General features: G+C 42.8%; 2 protein-coding genes across 2 annotated transcripts; both read right to left on the reverse strand.

Annotated features, from left to right (window-relative positions):
- Positions 1 to 255: 255 nt before the first annotated feature.
- Positions 256 to 582, reverse strand: LOC138879307 (uncharacterized). The gene has a single exon (XM_070158912.1). The coding sequence runs from the start codon at positions 580 to 582 to the stop codon at positions 256 to 258; it is 327 nt and encodes a 108-aa protein (XP_070015013.1).
- A 2,388-nt stretch (positions 583 to 2,970) lies between these two features.
- LOC138879308 (uncharacterized) lies at positions 2,971 to 3,864 on the reverse strand. Its single transcript, XM_070158914.1, has 2 exons — positions 3,720 to 3,864; positions 2,971 to 3,596 (listed from the first exon to the last, which is right to left on the reverse strand). The coding sequence occupies exons 1-2, from the start codon at positions 3,862 to 3,864 to the stop codon at positions 2,971 to 2,973; spliced, it is 771 nt and encodes a 256-aa protein (XP_070015015.1).
- Between the last annotated feature and the right edge of the window lie 8,899 nt (positions 3,865 to 12,763).

The raw sequence follows: 12,763 nt of genomic DNA on the forward strand, positions 1-12,763 counted from the left end.
CCTTTGTATCTAGGCCTTATCCACCTGTTAGAGAGCCCCAGAACATATCCTAACAACATAATTATATTTCATAAACGTAACATAACTTGTACAATCATCAACAATGGCCGTATAGGCAACATTTTACCAAAAAGGGGATAGTTTTACATAGATCAAGTCTAAAGATAAGAGTTCATAGGAGCTAAATGCATAAAAGCTATTATATGACTACTCAAACAAATGTGGATACTTCCTTTTCATTTCATCCCCGGCTTCCTAATTGGCTTCCTCAACTTGCTGGTTCTGCCATAATACTTTCACGGATGCAATTTTCTTATTTCTCAATTTCCGAACCTGCCTATCAAGAATGGCAACTGGAACTTCTTCATATGATAGTTCTTCATTTACCTCAATAGTTTCAACTGGCATAATAGTGGACGGATCTCCCACTACCTTCCTCAACATGGACACATGAAAGACCGGGTGTACTAATGACATTTCGGGTGGCAACTCGAGCTTGTATCCCACCTCACCAATCCTCTGAATGATTTTGTATGGTCCGATATACCTCAGACTCAATTTTCCTTTCATTCCAAATCGCATGATACCCTTCATAGGGGAAACCTTCAAAAATACCCAATCATCTTCTTTGAACTCCAAATCTCTGCGACGAACATCCGAGTAAGACTTTTGGCGACTCTGAGCAGTGTTCAACCTCTCCTTAATAATCTTGACTTTCTCCATGGCCTGATGCACGAGGTCCGACCCTATCAATTCCGCTTCTCCGACCTCGAACCACCTAATGGGGGACTTACATCTCCTATCATACAGTGCCTCGAATGGTGCCATTTGGATACTATCATGGAAGCTGTTGTTGTCAGCAAACTCTATGAGTGGCAAATGGTCATCCCAACTACCCTTGAAATCGAAAGTACAAGCGCGCAACATGTCTTCAAGCATCTGAATAGTCCGCTGCTTGACCATCGATTTGTGGATGAAAAGTTGTGCTAAGATTTACCAGCGTACCCAAACCTTGCTGAAAATTCTTCCAAAAGTTGGCTGTGAACTGAGACTCTCGATCTGAAATGATGGATACGGGAGTGCAATGTAAGCTAACTATTTCATTGTTATACAACTGAGCATACCGTTTCGCTGTGTCTATAGATTTGACTGGCAGGAAGTGCGTTGACTTTGTGAGTCGATCAACAATCACCCAAATTGAGTAGAACTTGCACGGAGTGCGTGGTAACCCTACTACAAAATCCATGTTGATCATCTCCCATTTCCACATTGGAATTTCTATGCTTTGAGCCAATCCACTGGGCCTTTGGTGTTCGGCCTTTAATTGCTGACAATTCGGACATTTTTCCACAAAGTCCGCCACATCTTTCTTCATGTTATTCCACCAATAAATTTCCTTGAGATCATGATACATTTTCGTGGAACATGGGTGCACGAAATACCTGGAAGTGTGAGCTTCTGCCATGATCCTTTTCCGAAGACCGTCAGTATCAGGAACACATAGGCAGTCTTGGTACCGTAGGGTACCATCACTCATGCCAAAGGAAAAAGCTGTGGTTTTGTGTTTGAGAATCCCCTCTTTCAATTGTGCTAACAACGGATCCACGAATTGCTTCTCTTTCTCCTTTGCCACAAGCGATGATTCAGCCCTATTCTGCATAATTACCCCTCCTTCATTAGAGTCCACAAGGCGAACTTCCAAACTAGCCAACTGGTGAACCTCCTTGGCCAACGGCCTCTGATGGGCCTCCAAATGAGCTAAACTTCCCATGGATTTTCTACTAAGTGCATCTGGCACAAAATTAGCCTTTCCCGGGTGATAGAGAATATCAATGTCATAGTCCTTGAGTAACTCTAGCCATCTTCTTTACCTCAGATTCAACTCTTTCTGCTTGAAAATATATTGAGGCTCTTATGATCTGTAGATACATCCACATGGAACCCATACAAATAATGTCACCAAATCTTTAGCGCAAACACCACTGATGCCAGCTCTAAGTCATAGGTTGGATAGTTCTTCTTATGACTCTTGAGTTTCCTAGAAGCATAGGCTATAACCTTGCCGTGTTGCATTAACACACACCCAAGCCCGATTCTCGAAGCATCGCAATACACTAAAAACCCCTTTTTACCCTCTGCCAGGGCTAACACCAGTGCTGTTATCAATCTTGATTTCAATTCTTGGAAACTCTTTTCACAAGCATCGAACCACTGGAATTTAACTGCTTTCTGTGTCAATTTAGTCAATGGAGAGGAAAGAGTAGAAAATCCCTCCACAAACCTCCTGAAGTACCCAGCCAAGCCTAAGAAACAGCGAATCTCAGTTGGAGTGGTAGGTCTAGGGAAATTCTTCACTGCTGCAATCTTTTGAGGATCGACCAGAACTCCTTCCCTGGAAATGACATGGCCCAAGAACGCGACAGATTCAAGCCAGAATTCACATTTCGAAAATTTTGCATACAATTGATGTTGCTGAAGAGTCTGCAAAACTGCCTTGAGATGTGCAGCATGGTCCTCCCGACTTCGGGAATACACAAGGATATCATCAATGAACACGATAACAAAGGAGTCTAGAAAGGGCTTGAAGACTTGGTTCATAAGATCCATGAAAGCTGCCGGAGCCTTTGTTAGCCCAAAAGACATTACCATAAATTCAAAGTGCCCAGACCGAGTTCTGAAGGCTGTTTTTGGAATATCCTTATACCTTATCTTCAATTGATGGTACTTGGACCGCAAGTCAATCTTTGAGAAACATGTAGCACCTTGCAATTGATCAAATAAATCATCTATTCTTGGCAGAGGGTATTTGTTTTTGATTGTGACCTTGTTGAGTTGCCGGTAGTCAATACACATCCGCAGCGATCCATCTTTATTTCTTACAAACAAGAACGGTGCGCCCCATGGCGACACACTCGGCCAGATGAAACCCTTCTCTAGCAAATCCTTCAATTGCTCCTTTAGCTCTTTCAATTATGCGGGTGCCATTCTGTAAGGTGGAATAGATATAGGTTGCGTGCCTGGTATCACATCGATCCCAAAATCAATCTCCCTATCCGGTGGAATCCCAGGGAGTTCATCTGGAAAGACGTCCGGAAATTCATTCACCACTGGTACAGACTCAAGGCTAAGCGCCTCAGCATTGGTGTCCGTGACCCAAACTAGATGATAGATACACCCCTTCTTGATCATCTTCGCGGCCTTAAGGTAAGAAATAAACTGACCTCTAGGCACTACATTATCTCCCTTCCATTTAATAATGGGCTCATTAGTAAATTCAAGCCTAATGGTTCTAGTCCGACAATCATGTTTGGCAAAGCATGAATAATGCCAATCCATTCCCGTTATTACATCAAAGTCGACCATCCCTAACTCAATAAGATCGGACGTGGTATCCCTACCCTGTACCGTAACAACACATCCCCTATAAACCTGAGCAGCTGTAATAGACTCACCAACTGGGGTAGACACCAAAAAGTGCTCATGAAGCTGATCCGGCTCTATCCCGAATCCCATAGCAACAAAAGGGGTAACATAGGACAACGTGGAACCAGGGTCAATAAGTGCATACACATTATGAGATTGGACAGTTAGAATACCTGTAACAACATCTGGAGAAGCCTCGACAGTCTGGCCACCACTTATGGCATAAAACCGGTTGGGTCCTCCTGAACTCTACGCACCACCCCTAGATGCACCACGCCCTATGGGTGCTGGGGTACCTTGAGCTGGAGAGGGGGTTGAGGATGTAGCAACTGCTGGACCAGATGGCTGATCTGTGCCCCTACCCGCTCCCTGGTGGGGTACACGACAATGTCTCTGAATATCACCCCTCATCCTACGTCCATAGCATATAGGTAACTCCATATAGCAAATTCCCGAGTGCATCTTCCCGCACCTAGGGCACGAGGACCTCTACTACTGCTAGAACCTCCCTCCTGACTGACCCCACTGATGGGATCCCCTATTGCCCTGACCGATCCTGAAATGACTCCACTGCTACTGGCTGGGCCCTGATGGCGGTGCACTAGCTGACGACTGTGCAACAGACTGGGAAGGCCCTGATGATCCTCCCCTGAAAGCTGATCTTTCCCTACCTAGTAACTCTCCCATGTTGCCTGTAGACCGGGCCTTGCTGTTACCCTCTCTCTCCATTCTATTCTTTAATTTACGGTTCTCTGTGGCCTGAGCAAATGCTACCATCTTCCCATAATTCATGTCGGAATTCAATGCAGTCGTAGAAGCCTCATTAATTGTCAAAGAATTAAGGCCCTGAACAAACCGACGCACCCTGGCTTCCATTGTGGGCAACATATAAATGGCATACTTGGACAAGCGAGCAAACTCTATGTGGTACCCCCACACACTTTTGTTACCTTGCCTCAAATTCTCAAATTCTGCTACCCGGGCTGCCCTTGTCTCAGCGGGTAGGAAATGATCAATGAAGGCATTAGCAAACTCGCTCCACCTCGCCGGAGAGCTCCCCTCCCCACGAGAATCTTCCCATAACTCAAACCATGAATAGGCCCCCCCTTTCAGATGGTAGGCATCCAACTCTACTTCCTCTGTCTCGGTCGCAAGCATAACCCTGAGAGTTTTGTGCATCTCATCAATAAAATCCTGAGGGTCTTCTTCTGGATTGGCACCCATAAACACTGGAGGGTCTAACTAAAGAAATCTGTTCACCCTAGAACTAGTAGAATCCCCTTGCTAGCTGGATGAACTGGGCGCAACATTTGGCCTCTAGGCCTGAGAGGCCAATAACTGGGTCAATATCTGAATGGCTCTTCTAAGATCCCCATCAGACATACCAGAACCGAAAACTAGAGCTGGAGGCGAGATAGATGTATCAACAAGAGGGATAGTGGTTCCCTCCATAGGTGTAGGAACTGGGGTAGTCTGCTCCGAAGTAGAAGAATCCAGTAGAGCAATAGCAGGGTGGCTACCCTCACCCGCATCATCAAGTAGGGAATTATCAGCCACTCCTGAGGTGGCATTAGCATTGGCTTCCTGGCCAATTCTCACTTTCTTCTTAGGTGCCATATTCTGAAAATAGAGCAACGCACTTAATTAAAGAGGGAACAGTTTCACCGCACAATCTAGAATATCAAAGAAGGGTGTTATTCCTAAATGACCAAATAGCCCCTAACTTATAGATGTGGTTGACTTCACACCGATAAGAAGGACTCTACCAGATACGACTCTGAGACATCCTAGGACACTTTAAAACCTTAGGCTCTAATACCAAGTTTGTCAAGCCCCAACCTCGGGAGACGCAACCGGCGCTCAATCGAGTAAACCCAACTGAGCAAGCATTATCAAACACTTCCTACCCAACTCGATACGAATAAGGAAACCATGCTTTCATTCATTTGCTTAGACGAGGAAAAATAGTGAATTCTACAAAGTTAGTTCATTTTAAATCATAACATTATTCCATAATTAAGTTCCCAAGATTTACATACAATTACACTTTAGCAAAACGAGAATTTGAATTACATCATAGTTCGTAGACCCATCCAACGCCCGTACATAACCCACACACATGTCTACGCAGCCTCTAAGGATACCCAAGACAGCGATAACAACGCCGGCGACAAGGTCCCGGCTATACCTCAAAATAGACAACTATAACAAAAGGCATGTCACAAAACCCCTTGAAGGAGGAAGAGGGCTCACCAAGAGTTTGAGAAGAGGATACTCCGCTACACATGATCGGCACTCTCCGCTATGGAGCCACCTACATTCATTTAAAAAAATGTAGCGCACCCGGCAAAAGGGACGTTAGTACCATGGAATAGTACTAGGATGTATAACTAAATACCATCTACTTAGAAAGAACTTTCTTACAAGAATAAGAAATCACAAGTATAACTCAAAACTTTAAAGGATCACCACATTATCAAATAAAAGAATCATACAACTTTCACATTATTTTCCCATAGCTTTTAGTTTGGGGTATTTTACACTATTCATTATTTGTTCACAATCCCACCGCTATCTTGAGCGGAGTCCGATCTCGACTCGATCGGCTAGGTTGCCTCATTTGAGATATGTGCTTCAATCACAATCTCATTTTCCTTCTTTTCCGGAATTCATTCACAATACCTTTCCAATACCACTGTTATCTTGAGCGGAGTCCGATCTCGACCCGATCGGCTAGGTCGCCTCATCAAGGCATTGTTCCCTGCTCATAAATCAATTCATTTCTCATATATCATTTGATAGGCATTGGGGCCACGACTTATCAAATCATTCTTGGCACTAGGCCGCATTTTACATTGTTCCCAATTTTCAATATTAACTTTGCCAGTTAGGACAATAGGTGCACACAAGAGCAATTTAAATTGTAAACATAGATAAGATTTCACGTATATAGCACAATATATTCATCTGGAATCTCAATTTAAGGTCTAATCATTTCCAATACATAATTCATACCTTTGCCCCTTTCAAGTTGTCAAGGTAGCACGTTGATTATGTTGGGACACATTTTTCACACACATAAGGTTACAACACCAACTAATGTAAAACAATAAGCAATGCAACAATTAAACTTTAATCTTGCCTTGCCCACACAATCACCGATGAAGCTCAATTTCTAAAACACGGGGTTTTAGCCATATATACCTCAATAAAGCTTTCCTTATTTCTTACAAAATTTCGGAACTTTTAGCACTTCGATCTATTGTGTAAGAATTACAAAGTAAACCGAGAATTAGAGACAAGATTGAGATTCTAGCTTGTTTTGAGCATACTATCAAACACTAAAGGTGCATTGTGATCTTAGGCCCTTTTGAGAGAAATTTCTATCATTTTATACCCCAATTGATTTCTTTTTAGTTCACTACCTCCCAATATTCTATGGCATGATATGCATGCAAGAAACTCATTCTTATACCCATGAGTTACTTCACTTGTGATCCCTTATTGCTAAGTATAAGAATATGAGCTGAGGTAATGGAGTCTTACCTCTTGGGATGAAGATTTAGGTGACCTCACTTATTATCTTCAAAGATTTGGCAAGGTTTCATGGAGTAATTTGATGGGAAGCACTTCCCTCTCTAAGACCCTCTCTCTCTCCAAAAGCATCAGGAAATATGCTCAAAATGAGCTATAATACCGAATATATCGATAAGGGGTCGGGTTTAAAATTTAGAAAATTGGAGCCCCAAGTCAGGTTTGCGATCGCATTTGCCTGGGTATACGGCAGAAATGCGGTCTGCATACCCGTTCTGTAGTCTCATAATGCACTACAGAACTGCCCCTCACAAAATCCCAAGGAAAATATGCGACGACTGTGGTCCGCATATCGGTTATGCGATCACATACTTGACCACATAGTTGACCTCAAATTTGACCAACACACTTACTCGCTTTGAGGAAATTATATGCGACTACATTCTCGACCACAGAATTGCATTTTTGGAAAACATTATTTCTTGGCTTTTTATATCATAGATCAATACAAAAAGGTCTGAACCTTACTATGAAGAATTTTACGCATCTCTTACACATGATCCTAACTTGGCACCACGGGATTCGAGGTTCTAAGTAGGAAATTCACGGGGCATTACATTTGTTTCCTAGACACTACAGGAAGTGTGACGCATGAGTTTGAGCAGCTGCGCTAGGGCACTATGTCGGTGTCAGAGTACGCTGATAGATTCAGTGATTTGTCCAGACATGCACCTGCTTTGGTTTCTACAGTTATAGAGTTATTCCGCAGGTTTATTGGGGGGGGGGCTCAATCATGATATCAGGTTCAACATGGCTCGAGAGTTGGTGTCATATGTTTCATTTCAGCAAGTAGTAGAGATCGCCCGCCGTACAAATGCTAACCAAGTGACACACTTGGACCATGTGTCATGAAAGAGGTTGACCTCTATCCTCTTTAACTATGTATGGCTAATGATGTCACGCCCCAAACTTGAAGAGGTGTGACGGGCACCCAGTGCCATACTCAACCCGAACATACCACTCTGTAACTGTGAACTCTTGAGAGGTAACCCTCAATATAAGCCGATGAGGCCATATTCTAAATCACCTGAAAATATCATCTCTCTCATCTGAGGGGTAAACATACCCAAAAGCTCATATATATAGATATATATATTTATAACTGTGCAGGATAACGAGACTGCAATGAACATCTACCGATATACAAACTATACAAGGCTCTTCTGAAAAGCCTCTAGAGATAGCTGAACTATATCATGGTCGGGATAGGGCCTCGACTTACCCATCAAACTGGTATATATAAAATGGACTCCAAGGTTAAGACCTGGTAACCCCGAGGAAGTGGAGTTTACGTACTAAGCTGATGTTTGACTCTATCTGTTGGGCGGGTCTGTCTAACTATCTATCAGGACCTGTAGGCATGAAATTCAATATTCCCGACAAAAGGGACGCCAGTACAAAATAATATACAGAGTATGTAAGTCAATAGAATAACTAAAAGCTGAAACTAAAATAATAATGTAATAACTGAAAGCAACTAGGAGTCAAAGATGTTCTGAAGATATGCTTACCTCCTGATACCGACTCAACTCTCTCATATAGTAAGTAAAATAGTTGTCCGGCCTATAAGGCTCGGTACATATAACTGCTCTACTGTAGTAGGATCGCTCATAGGCGCTCGGCCATACTAGGCTTTTTATCTCACCCATTTTAGGTTCACTCATAGGTTCTCGGCCACAGTAGGCTCGGATATAACTTACCATCTGATTGGAGGTTTCCCAATAGGGGCCTGCCCATCGATTATAGCTTGGTGGTTGTGAAAATACTGTAATACTATATATGTATATATATATATATACTCTCTGATCTCTTAGCTGAAAGAAGACAATACTAAACTACTTATCAAGTCTCGATAAGGGAGAATCCATAACTTATGAGACTTGAACAATGTACATAAATTCATGAATATGAACTTCTCTTTATGTCTCGTTATCAAACATATGTAGTTACTGGATCATGCCAAAATGAAACAAAGGTTTAGAATTAACGTACCTTAACTTAATAGCCCAAGCAACTCTTCAAGCAACTCAACTCGGTCTACCATAACATAAAGAGATTCAAAATTGGTGCTGAGTAAAGGCTAAGTCCGTAACTTAAGCTAGTAGCTCGTTTATGTAAATTTGGGTAGCATATCCATTATAACAAGGGCCGTCTCCAATACCATATTCCAACAACAACAACCAGAGCAATACAATAAGAACAACATCAACAATAGGGTACAAAATATTTCATTAACAAGTCATCAACATATCACGACGAGCGGCAAGCTCGGATTGAATCCCTTTAGCAACCTTCAACCCCATTATTATTTATTCCTAAACATAGTAATATATTCAGTATGATAATCAATACCTTTTAAAGGATTTCCAACCTTGTACTCAATTTTAAAGTTACCCAAAATAGCCCAACACAAGATAATATCATTGTCGACAACTTCCAAGTGCTTTATAGCCATTTCCTTTTCTAGTTACCAATTTCCTCAACAAGATTGACATGTAAACCAACATAATCATACTAACAATATCATAGCAACCTTACTTTCCATAATTTTCGGGCACTTATAGTTCATAAGAGAAACTTTCAAATCAATCCATCAAGAACAACATCTCAATCTAATCCAAGTATTATCTTATAGTTACCATCCTAAAAACTTAACCAACATACAAGCAAGATTAAGTACAATTAGTAGTCTTCTATACTCACCATAGACAGTAGCAACAACTTGAAATTTCAGCCAAACACATCCCACAATTATCTTCAATGACACCGCAACAATATAGGTGTTGTATTATCTTCTTGAATCAACTTATGGTGTTCAAGTTGGTGTAAACACTTGTATTTTGACTTGACTAATTATTATGTTCAAGGAGGGACTGATTATTACCTTAATCATCAAGAACAACATGAAACCTGAGGTTACTTCACTTTGAAGAACCCTCCAAAACGGCAAAGATGAAGAACTACAATCTAGCAAGCACCACAGGGTTTCTAGCATTGGATTCATGTTTTTATCTTAGGTTTTCACCCTAGAATCATGGAGGGACCCTTGGAGAGCATCTTGGAGGGTTTAGGAACTGTTTTGGATGAGAAAAATAAGTGAAAATGATTTAGAATTGACTTAAATACAAGCTGGAGTTTTACACCGACTTTGTGGGTCCCGTGGGATCTACTTGTGCAGTCTCAATGTTTACTGTGAAAATGTTAACAATAATTAAATCTGTAAATGGGATTCTAAAAATACTTGATCTATTCTCGAGCTAGTTGTTAGAGTAGATAATGCTAAGAATGTGAAGTTTAACGATGAGATGCAAGCTAAAACGAGGTAGTAGTCAAACAGAGGGGCCTGTTGCCCGGATGTAGGACTGGCCGATGGGGACCTCGGGGTCAACGTCTAGGTCAAGCTCGAGCTATCGGGGGCAATCGTGAATGGGGTAATAGTTAGGTTATAATCAAGAAAAGCTCTATATAGTCAATACCAAGTGATAAACAATGAACAAGTAAGAAGGCAATAAATGCTAAATGGCCTCGAGCCAGTGAGGGCAAGCGAGTTAGAGAGGAGAGAGAGAGAGAAGATATTACTGCACTTGAGTAGAATAGTTGGAGCTCTGTCTTTACAGGATGTTAGCGACTCCCCTTTTATAGAAAAAGGGGGAGCCCAAACTTAGTACAAGATACGTTGCGCAATCAAAGAAATGGGATGGGACAACCGACTAGCTTTACGATGTACGTGCGGGCTAATGTCGAGCCGCTTGAATAGACCTGATCGACCCTGGGTGCATTCCTCAGGAGATTTCTGCTTTGTCGGGGTTTTGGTTGACATTATCCTTGGCAGGGTACCGTCCGATCTTGAGGGAAGTGACTGGCTCGAGATCTAGGGCTTCCAGGATCACCCTTCGAGGTATTTTGTTGAGGAGAAATTGGCCTCACAGATTTCACTATGCACAGATAGTCTCCGTGTTTCTTAGAGGGAAGTGATAAGAAATGATTTTAACACCCCACTTACCGGTGTCCCATAATGACGTTGTGCTGACGAGGCAACCCCCTATTTACAGGTGTTGAGTCGCTTTGCCTTTTCGCTTCTCCAGGAGCACACGAAATGTCGCGACTCTTCGTTCTTCGGAGTTATGCCGTTGCTATTGTTTCAGCTTTTATGAAAGCATTGATTGTGCCTGTTGTCACATTTTTTGAGGGTGGTAATTGTGTCGTCGGTTACTTTGCCCTCCCTATAAATGGGGCTTTTTCGTGGTTGGCTTTATATTTAAACTTCCTTTGATATCCATCTTTTCTTCCTTTCCTGCTATCTTGAGTTTCTGCCATCTCATTATGTTTGAGGCCCGTAGCCTCAAGATATTACGCCATGTGCACCTTGGCCCAACTCTCGATCCCCTTTTGGTTGAGCAAAGTTGTGACGCTGTGTTGTTGTTGTTGTTGAAGTCATTGCAGTCTCTATTGGCCCAGGGTGATGAGGCAGAGGACCGATTTCCTACGACCCCTGATGTACTTTGGATTATACATTGCTGCTCAAGAGGGGGATCAAATTATACACCGCTGCTCACACTCCTCCCTCGGCTCGACGTGCTACACCCCTTTTGGATTCTTGGGCATGGCGGCGGTCTCTGTTGGCTGTTACCTTCCGGGCTGAAGCAACGTCTCAAGAAGTAGCTTCAAAATGGCAGTACTGACAGAGTTTGTACTAGCCAAAATTTTCACCCAGCCACTTCTTGCATTCTTCCGGCTTCTCCTTCGTCATTTTGCTCTTCTCCCCCGCCTTCCTTTTCTATACCCTCCCTTTTGATGATGCCATTCTGGTAGGATTAGGATGAAGCCCCCGAGGGGATCGGACTTGGAAGATATTGTCTTTGAGGTCATATGCCTAAGAGGATGATGACGGAGACGCAACATGAATAGGATAGGTCCTTAGGCTCTTGCTGTATTCATACCATTTGTACTTCTTTATTCTTATGTAAGGATCCCCTGTGGGCTTTTGTAATCATATGTAAGGACCCCCTAAGGGTCGTTGTAAGTGAACACTTGTATAAATACAAAGATATTTTCTTGATTCCTTCCTTCAACACTTGCTGTATCTCTTTATATTTTTGGCAGCTTCGAATGCATGATCTTGTTTTGTCGCCTATGATACTGACCTTGGGTGCGAGTATTCTTCCCAGCCTTTGGTTGATGAAATGGCTTCGCGTGGGGTCCTTCATGACTTCTCAGACTGAACCCGAATTAGGCCAATAACCTCGGGCCGCTAGGACCCTTTCTCTGCATGAAAGCGTGGATAATATCTTCGGGCCTCATAATAGCCTTCGAGAAGGGACTTGTCTAAGGACTGGCGGTCCCAAGACGCCGGTGACTTCCTGGAGGCGATATCTAAATGGAGGCCTGGCCGTGCTTCGGGCCACCCTAGTCATTACCCGGAGCCTGTTTCGCACGGGTATTTGTTATAAACGCCCATTTATTCATAAACTAGCCTTCTTTGGCGGAGGCCCTTTGAAGTTGTACGCCAATCTTGTGTTGGTGAAACCATTGTTGGCCTGCTAGAGCGCTGTCTTGCTATGACAGAGGTCTTCAGGGTTGAGCATTACCTCGACACTGGAGGCGGTGCCGATGGTTGGTGCCTTTGGTTGGCGTTGAATCGTTCCTGCCTTTCTCACATGTAATCTTGAGGTTGCTTCCACTTCTAGGGGATCCTCGGGGTTTGCTGATTTCATGGTGACGGTAGGTCATGCCCTTAGTGGCTGTT

The sequence above is a fragment of the Nicotiana sylvestris genome, chromosome 10 (assembly GCF_000393655.2).
Source record: "Nicotiana sylvestris chromosome 10, ASM39365v2, whole genome shotgun sequence".
NCBI classification, from domain to species: domain Eukaryota; kingdom Viridiplantae; phylum Streptophyta; class Magnoliopsida; order Solanales; family Solanaceae; genus Nicotiana; species Nicotiana sylvestris.

What these genes read in the sequence shown, in the direction of transcription:
- LOC138879307 (XM_070158912.1), bottom strand. Translation starts at nt 582, where the DNA reads ATGCGATTTGGAATGAAAGGAAAATTGAGTCTGAGGTATATCGGACCA.
- LOC138879308 (XM_070158914.1), bottom strand. Translation starts at nt 3,864, where the DNA reads ATGGAGTTACCTATATGCTATGGACGTAGGATGAGGGGTGATATTCAG. An exon ending in AACCCCCTCTCCAGCTCAAG is followed by an intron (nt 3,597 to 3,719) that starts GTACCCCAGCAC and finishes ATGTTGTTACAG; the next exon opens with GTATTCTAACTGTCCAATCT.